We start from the raw sequence: 8,968 nt of genomic DNA on the forward strand, positions 1-8,968 counted from the left end.
AGAAACGACTTATAACATGTTTTAACCAAGTAAAAATAACATCAATAATGGTAGTGAACGCGAATTGGGTTTAGTATCGTTTGATAAATGATCTGTAATTATCATTTCTAGCTATCTACTAAAAGCTAATAATCGTTATTCTAGACTACCATAATGTTAATAACATATCATAGTTTTTCTTCACGTAAGAGTTCAATTATAGTCAACCTCGGGTGTGCTTAATTTAATTAACATGTCAAGTTTGTAAATTTTGATGAAAATGCTAGTAATTTTATTGAGGGGGTTGTGATTTTTAAACTAGAAAAGCGAGAGGGCTTATGTTTTAGCCATTTAAGTATATAGACTAATTTTTAAATCTTATCTATGTATAAGGTCTAATAACATATAACTTTTTTTTTATAATAACAAAAGAAACAACTAGTAACATGTTTTAACTAAATAAAAATAACATCAATAATGGTAGCCAACGTGGATTGGGTTGAGTGCCATTTGATAAATAATCTGCAATTACCATTTTTAGCCATCTATTAAAAGGTAATAACCGTTACTCTAGAAGCTAATAGCCGTTGCTCTAGACTACCATAAGGTTAATAGCCTACCAGAACTTTTCTTCATGTAAGATTACATGGTGGAATAGTGAAAATGCTATACTACCTTGCTTGGTCCATTTGGTCGAAATGCAATATTTTGATGTTTGGTTGATGTAATGTAAGATTACCTAGAGGTGTTTTTTTACTAAATTGTGCTTGTTATAGAGTTTGTTTCGTATGACAAGTTATATATTAACGAGTAAATATAGATATTGAAATAAAATTTATAAATCATAATCACTGTCTTAATTAATAGGAGAATATAAATATTTATGTTAGAGTTGTGACCCAAATTATTATTAAAGTAAAATACAAGTGGCAAAATAAGGGGATTCACAAGGGTGAAGGTCAAGGTTTACTTCCTCTGTTTGATATTGATTTGAATAATGTGTTTCAACTTTACTGCATTAGTTCTAATAGATGTGGATTAGAATAAGGTTTTCTAAACCTATAAATAGACGTAGTCTATATTTCTTGTAATCATTCAAATTCGATGTAGTGAATTTTTTTCTTCTCTGCTCGTGATTATTCCCCGAAAAGATTTTTACTTAAAATCTGTGTGTTATATTTTTCTTTATTTTTTTATCATTATCGATATTCTATTTTAAAATGTGAAATCACGAGATGACTATAATGCAATGTAATTTTAGTTTGAAATGTGAGATTACGAGTATAATTATACATTTGTGAAACCAAACTCACCCTTTAATGTTACTCATGGACCTCCAAAATTGTTTACAAATTCAATGGAATGTGTAAAAAATATTTATTTAAGTACTTTTAAAAATATTTTAAAAAATTAATCGTATATATTTAACATTAATAATAAATCAAAGTTGAATAGATAAAGAAATATGTGGAAACCCTAGTTGGGAAAGGGATTGTATCCCTGCACTGCCAAGTGGACAGAGTATGCAGGACAAATGTCTGCAATGTTGGTGAACCATAGCCCCCATGTCGTGGCCCTAAGGCCATTAAGAGAAACTCGTGAATTCTGGGATTTTATTTTTTGCTATAGATAATTAGGGGGGGAAAATGCTTAAATCTGAAACTATCGAAAGAAAGGGAAAGAAAATGGTGAACCTCTCACATGTTGCTGCAAATGCTTCCACTTACCTGGCTTCAACTCTACCATGGACCCTACACTTGGTGCGCGTGTATTTCACCTTCCTCCCCATTCGCGTTGTATACTCGTCCCGCTTTTTTTTAATACTCTCTCTCCTCCTTTTTTACTCTACATATACAAATCCTTCCCCTATTTTCCCCCGATTTCTTTTATGCTCATTTGTTGACAGTTACTACTCTCTTTAGCACTCAGTTATTTGGTTTCGTCTCATACATTTTCATTTTTCTTTTTCGCTTTTTTCTCTTTGGCTGGGCCCGATCTCTGCCACAGCCAGCGATATCAACAGGGCTGCAACTGCTTATTATATTAATTCTTACCCTTAAGCGCCGAGCTCCCTACTCTCACCAAATGCTCCCTTCTTTTCCCTTCTAATAACCTCTCTTTGCTGCTTTTCTTTTGGCCTTTTTTTTTTCTTTTTTATTCTCTTGCTGGTTATGGCGGAGGTTTTAGACGACGGTGAGTTTTGGCTTCCGTCCCAGTTCTTAACCGACGATGACTTTTTCGCCGACGGAGTTAAGACTACCAACGATACCAATAGTCTTAAAGATGGGTTCGGGTTAGAGCTTGATGGTAACAAGTCTTTGTTTCCCTTTGAGATCCCCGGCGGGTTTGGGTCTCTCGGGTTGTCTCCGGATCTAGGTTCTCCTGTTGAGTCTGTGCTGGGTTCAACTGAAACAGAGAGTGATGAAGATTATCTCGCTGGCTTAACTCGCCAAATGGCTCACTGCACTCTCGAAGACGATTCCCGCCGAAACGACCGCTCGTTTGCCGCTGAAAATACCAAGGTTTGTTGAACTACTAAACACGAGACTTGTTAAGTTGTTTGTTAAGTGTTATTTCTTATTTTGTTTTCGGTTTTTGCTTTGATTTTTAGGGTTGGGTCTTGTCCAGTTCACCGCAGTCTACCCTATGTGCGTTACCGAGCGGTTGTGGTTGTAAGCAAGGTTCTAGTCGTGCAAGCCCGAACTGTCAATCTCGAGTTTCGTCGCCGCCGGGAACCTGGGACTTGCTTTATGCAGCGGCCGGGGAAGTGGAAAGGTTGCGAATGAATGAAGAAGGGTATGGTGGATTCAGCAACAGAGGCCTTTTGGGTCCACCAGCTAGAAAACCCTCTCCAAATCTCGATGTTTCTGGGTTTTACACTCAACAGTCACTTTCTCACAATAAGCTGCGGACCACTCATGTAAGATCCTCAAAACAGAGTTTTCAGATTTTTTTCACTGCAGGATATTAATATTTTGGACTTCATTGTTGCAGTTCCAGCAACTGAAGCAACAACAGCTAATGAAGCAACAAAACGCGTTGGCGTGGGGAGGGTTGAAGCAGCAACAACAAAACCATGTGGTCCAAAACAGAGGAAGGTATGCCAATAGGACTTTGGGTTTGGCCCCATCTGCGTGGCCCCCTCTGCAGCAGCAGCAGCAGCAGCAGCAGCAGCAACAGCAACCCCAGCCACTGAACGGGTCGGGTATGCGGGCTGTTTTCTTGGGCAATCCAAATGGGAAAAGGGAATGTGCTGGAACTGGTGTTTTCTTGCCTCGTCGCGTTGGAAGCTTTTCTGAACCTCGCAAGAAGTCAGGTTGGTATCCATTTATTAATCTTTTGTTAGAAAAAGTATAGTTCACTCGAAATTTCATAGATCTGATGTGTAATCTTATTTTGCAGCTTGTCCTACTGTTTTGGTTCCAGCTAGAGTGGCTCAGGCCTTGAACTTGAATCTGGATGAGATTGGGGCTCAACCCCAGCTTCAGCACCCTCGGTTCAACCCAAGCTTCAGTTCTGGTAGCTACTGTACTTAATTGATCTCTTAAATCCGAATCGATTCATTTTTGTTTATATCCTTTTTAACTGTTCAGTTATTTGGTTTTTGGATTTGTATGTAATTGTAGATGCTGCTTCTTTGAGGCTTCGAAGTGGGGGAAATTTTGTGGGAAATCAAAAGCCGCGGAGTTTGAGGCCACAGCAAGAGATGAGTCATGAAGTTCTTTTACCGCAGGAGTGGACTTATTGACTCAAACCTGCATGCGGTGGTGGCTTTCTAATTGTTGGTTCTCTTGTTTTAAACGTTTTTTTTAAAGTTTAGAAATTTTAAGGTTAGAAGAAAGAAAATGGGAAGAAGTTTGATAGTTTGCTATAGGGAAAATAGTAGTATAGTGGATATATAGGGTTTAAAATGGAAAATGGGAATGAAAAAGAGAGGGCTGGTTTTTTGGGGTTAGGTTTTTAGGGTGAAGAAGAAGAAGAAGAAAAATAAAGAATTTTCTAGTTTCAGTGATGGGTACAGCACACAACCAGCAGCTTTTGTTCCTTTTGGTTGGGGCTGGGCTAACTAGGGGAGAACAGTGAAAAAGTTCAATGGGGGGGGGGTTACTCTTTTATTGTAATTCTGGCATTTGGGTCAATAAGTTTTTGAATTTTGTTGGAAAAAGAAACGAAATGTTGATGAAATGGAAGGCTTCTTTTTTTCTCTGCATAGCACATGGGGGGTGTTCAGATTTATTGTCATTCGATTTGTAGAATTTGTTGGCCTTTCCAACCTGTCCAACCAACTGCATTGCTGTTTAAAGTACTAAAAAAGGATTATTGATTTGTCCTTAAGTTTAATTTTATCTAGGATTGAAGTGGTCAAACAACAACAGAAAAGTTTTTCAATCTATGAACTTTGTCTTTGGATGTTGGAAATTTATCTATTATTAATAACAATATTAATATAATTAGAAGGATCTTTTGCACTCCCCAAGGTCTGGCTCTTTGGATTTTCACTTTCTAAACACCATTTTCATTTTTTAATTAAAAAAATCCCACTACTTTTAATCAAAGATTAAGATAAATAAGGAGGAATTTTCCTTAGGAGGGAAGCATATAAATACATGATGGAAGTGGGCCAAAGCGTATGGGTGTTTTGTACACGTGTCCAACATTAAGGTTACCTTCTCTCTTTTGTGATCTTTCCCATTTCACTTTTATTATTATCTCGAGTGGCAGAGATATTTTCTTCTTGCCATTTGCTTTCTTTATAAAATTTCAAAGTGGGTCTTGGAACTCGTCCCTATTGTTGCAATCAATGCGTGGGCATGGCACCGCATTGCCACCATGCAGCAGCTGCAGCTACTGCTGCTATCGAATCTTTGGCTCGAGTCATGCACCTTCGTGTCTCAACTCTCATACCACATGCTGCCCACTACTTTTGTTTACGTGACGGTTTTTTCACGCACCCAAGTTTCGCGTATGTTACGCGTGGTTGGTTCGTGTATTTTAGGTCGGTTCATATGTCCTTTCTCCTTACTGCTCTTAATGCTGCAAATATTGTGCTACTTCTGATTCTGCTTCATTTTTACATGTGGTGGGTTTTGGGATGTTTGTTTGACTACTTCAATATGTTTGCTGAATTACCCAACAGATTCTTGTTTTGCTGATATTTTCTTCTTCACCTAAAACCAACAACGACCTTTCAATTTCATCCATGCTTTTTTTTTTTTTTGGTTCTTCTTTCTTTTTAATCAGTAAAAAGTTGTACATTACATTCCACTGTTGATATCAAATCTTCTTGTGATTTTTATTTTTTGCTTTCACATCAACTCAGTCTAAACTTTGGCTTGTAGCTATAGCCATTAGCCACCCATGAATAACAGTGTCTTTAACATTTATTGGGCAACCATTTGAAGGACTCTTGGTAGTACACGCCTCCCCCATTCCTTTGAAAAATTAACGAATTCGGAATGCATATCTACCTTAAAAAGCTATTGCATTAGCTAAATGTATTGCCCTCTGACTAAGAGCTGGATCGGCGGATATAACATAAACCGACCCTGCCTATAAATGTGCCCAGGTTACCGCACTGTACAAGATATTTGTAATATACTGCTTACTGAACCCAACAAACACTGCTACCATGGACCACGGCCTACAATTTAGTTTAAATGGTACAATTTATTTCAGTTTAAATCCAAATTCGAGAGATACAAACTCTTCTAATATTGTTTTTCAAAATTCAAACTTGAAATTTCATTTAAAATGCATCAAATGTTTTTTTATTAGTCGTGGAAAAATAGGTTAAATAATTGAATATCAAGTATCCTAAGAAATTTGGGTGGAAATTATGTGTGCGCAAAAGGGCTGAGGAAGGACCACCCTATATCTTACAATTTCAACGGTTTGCTCAACCAACCAACCAACCAAACCTCTTATTTGGGAGCTGTCGACACAACATTAAAGCCAGAAAATAGACAAAAATGTAAAACCTTAATGGAAAATAATGGAGTAGGGTGATGGCTTTATTGGAAGGGTTTATTGCTGACAGATAAGGTGGTCTGATTCTGTCAACAACAACAAAATGTTTATACTAGCGTACGGCTTGGTTTCATAGCTCAATGGGTTGGACTTAGTTGGATTAGGCTACCTCACATTTATTTTATTATGCACATCTCTATACTAATTATTTGTGTTTTTTTCAATATTGGTGCTTATTTTTAAGGATAAAATTTGAATATAATATACAATGTTATTGGTTCCATACAATTCTCACATTATTATTATTGATATAGAATTATTTTATCTTTACATATTGCATGCAAAAAAAATTATATTTATCAAATATAAAATAAATTGAAATATTTTTTCTTTAAATATATATAATTAAATAAAATTAAAATTTTACGCATAATTGTACCAAATCAAAGTTTACCTTTAAAATTACACATTGAATCAAAGTTTATATATAAAATTACACATTGAATTTTTTAAAATTTTACCAACTAAGTTGGTGTTGTTGAATCAAGTTATACCAAGCTCAGCCAAAAGTATTTAGAAAGCAAATATAAAAATCATAAATCAAATGTTCTTGACCTTCCATGGATAAAACGACAATTTTGGGGCACTTTTTTTTTTATTGATACTTTATTATTTTTACCTCTAGTATTTAATTATAGTAGAATAGTTTGGACCTTGAAAAGTTGAAATTTGTTTACTAAGTATTGTATGCTATAAAGTATTCTAGGTACGACTATAAAACTAAAATTTTATTATTCAACTGTTGCAAATATTAACATATGTCAACATGAAATATTTTTAGAATTATTTTCATTATCCAATGGTTAGATTGATACCACATGTTCATTTTGATTTTAGGTGTTTCATTCTCAAATAAGAAATCAAGAAATGTATTATAATTTATAAATATTTTTTTAAAGTTATAAATTTTATAAGTTGTTATAATATTTATAAGTTTTATGAATGTTATTTTAGTTTCTACAAGTTTATATAATTTTTATTTTTAATACTTTTTATAAGTGTTTACAATTTTATAATCTTTATAAGTTTATATAATTTTTTAAAATAATTTATAATTTTATTTTAAAAATACATTAATATTTAATAAAATATATTTTAATGGCTCAAAATTTATTATTGAATTCTCTTTAAAATTTTAAAATCATGCCAACATGTTGTTGGATGTCAGAAAACATAATCTTTTCAATTTTTGGCATAGAAAAACCCATATATTTCCTCGAAATTTTTTTATTTTTGAGGATTTTCTTTTGATTTGAAAAATAAAATAAAATTTGGGATTCTTGCCTTCTCGCAGGAAGTGGCTAGTCATGTCATGTTCTACTTCTTTTTTGTTTTTTAAACCTTTTCCCGTAAGAAACAAAACGTTTTCTTCACTACATTCTTATTCCAATAAAATATGCATATTTAAAAAAAAAAAAAAAAACCACACCCAAATCTGTCTCGTTGCTTTGCCTTTTCTAAAATCTCTGTGTGTATCTCGATATTCCTTGTCTGCGTTTTTCCATCTTTTTTAGATTTAGTTCATCCTTACGCCGCCTTTGTCAAAACCCTTTTTATTTTCTATTTTCCTTATATTTTCAAAAATTAAATTCTAGTAATAAGTACTTACACATAACCACGTTTGATAGTTCATAATAATAAATAAATAAATGATAGGATATTTTCAGTGTGGAAAATGATAAATACATAAACAACTACTTATCACTTATTAAATAATAATGTATTTTATTTCTTTTAACATTATCCATTAAATATATTATCTTTAAAAATATTAATATTTATAATTATCAAAAATCTTACTTATTTTAATAAATATACTAAATAAATTTTATAACTTAAATTCAATAATTATTTTTAATTTATCAAATATCACTTTAATATATACCTATTTTCTCATCTTGGTATTTAAACTTTTTTTTATCACGAGTAGTACCTAAATTATTTTTTTAAATTTTCTAAAATGACACCATACATTAGTCAAACCGTTAAACTTTAAAAAAAGAAGAGATAATTATATATCACTTATAATAAAATAAATATTTAGATATCAAAATATGAAAAATGACATAATTTAGGTACCTAAACTCTAATCCCAACAGGCAAGCCTAAAATGTTGGACTCTAACTTGAATTGGGCCTGATTAAAAAGTATTTAGACATTTTGGATCATTTGACTCTAAACAGGCTTTGACTCAATTAAACACAGAGTTAAATTTGAACTTTCTTTCATAAAAGAAACTTAAATTAATGGTATAAATCTCAAAATTATACATGAAATTTGATTTAATATATAATTGTGTGCATTAACTTTAAATTGGTGCAATTATGCACGTGAAACTTCAATTGTGGTTCAAATGTATATTTGAAACTTTAATTTTGATTTAATCATACACATTTAAAGAAATAAATATATTAATTTATTTTTATATTAGATAAATATAATTATTCATGTATGCAATATATAAACATAAAATGATGTTATATCAACTATTGCTTTAATAATTTACAATAATTGGATCAAATCAAAATTTCATGTATAAAATTGCACAAAATCAAAGTTCAAGTATACAATTGCACATTAAACCATAGTTGATGTATAGTTTTGGTATGTATCCCTAATTAATTAATTAATTAATTTAAAAGTAAAAAAATAATTTTACTTAAAAGTCACGAGATAAATCATTAGATTATATACTAATTTTATTTTGGTACAATTATACACAAAATTTAGATTGTAGTTCAAATTTGTATAGGAGACTTCATATTTGATTCAATCATTTATATTTATAGAAATAAATACATTAATTTAATTTTATATTTGATAAATATAATTAATTATATATGCAATATATAAACATAAAATGACACTATATCAATAATTGTGTTAATAATTTAAACGAATTAGATCAAATAAAAAATATGCATAAAATTGTAAAAGAAACAAATTTTATATATAAAATTAT

General features: G+C 32.0%; 1 protein-coding gene across 1 annotated transcript; it reads left to right on the forward strand.

The window, feature by feature from the left end:
- The first annotated feature begins 1,831 nt into the window (after nucleotides 1-1,831).
- On the forward strand, nucleotides 1,832-4,183 carry LOC108457526 (uncharacterized). Its single transcript, XM_017756645.2, has 5 exons — nucleotides 1,832-2,501; nucleotides 2,591-2,899; nucleotides 2,974-3,295; nucleotides 3,382-3,498; nucleotides 3,606-4,183. The coding sequence occupies exons 1-5, from the start codon at nucleotides 2,151-2,153 to the stop codon at nucleotides 3,725-3,727; spliced, it is 1,221 nt and encodes a 406-aa protein (XP_017612134.1). The 5' UTR covers nucleotides 1,832-2,150; the 3' UTR covers nucleotides 3,728-4,183.
- The last annotated feature ends 4,785 nt before the right edge of the window (nucleotides 4,184-8,968 follow it).

The sequence above is a fragment of the Gossypium arboreum genome, chromosome 9, assembly GCF_025698485.1.
Source record: "Gossypium arboreum isolate Shixiya-1 chromosome 9, ASM2569848v2, whole genome shotgun sequence".
Taxonomy (NCBI): Eukaryota; Viridiplantae; Streptophyta; class Magnoliopsida; order Malvales; family Malvaceae; genus Gossypium; species Gossypium arboreum.

What these genes read in the sequence shown, in the direction of transcription:
- LOC108457526 (XM_017756645.2), top strand. Translation starts at nt 2,151, where the DNA reads ATGGCGGAGGTTTTAGACGACGGTGAGTTTTGGCTTCCGTCCCAGTTC. An exon ending in TTGCCGCTGAAAATACCAAG is followed by an intron (nt 2,502 to 2,590) that starts GTTTGTTGAACT and finishes TTTGATTTTTAG; the next exon opens with GGTTGGGTCTTGTCCAGTTC. An exon ending in TGAACCTCGCAAGAAGTCAG is followed by an intron (nt 3,296 to 3,381) that starts GTTGGTATCCAT and finishes CTTATTTTGCAG; the next exon opens with CTTGTCCTACTGTTTTGGTT.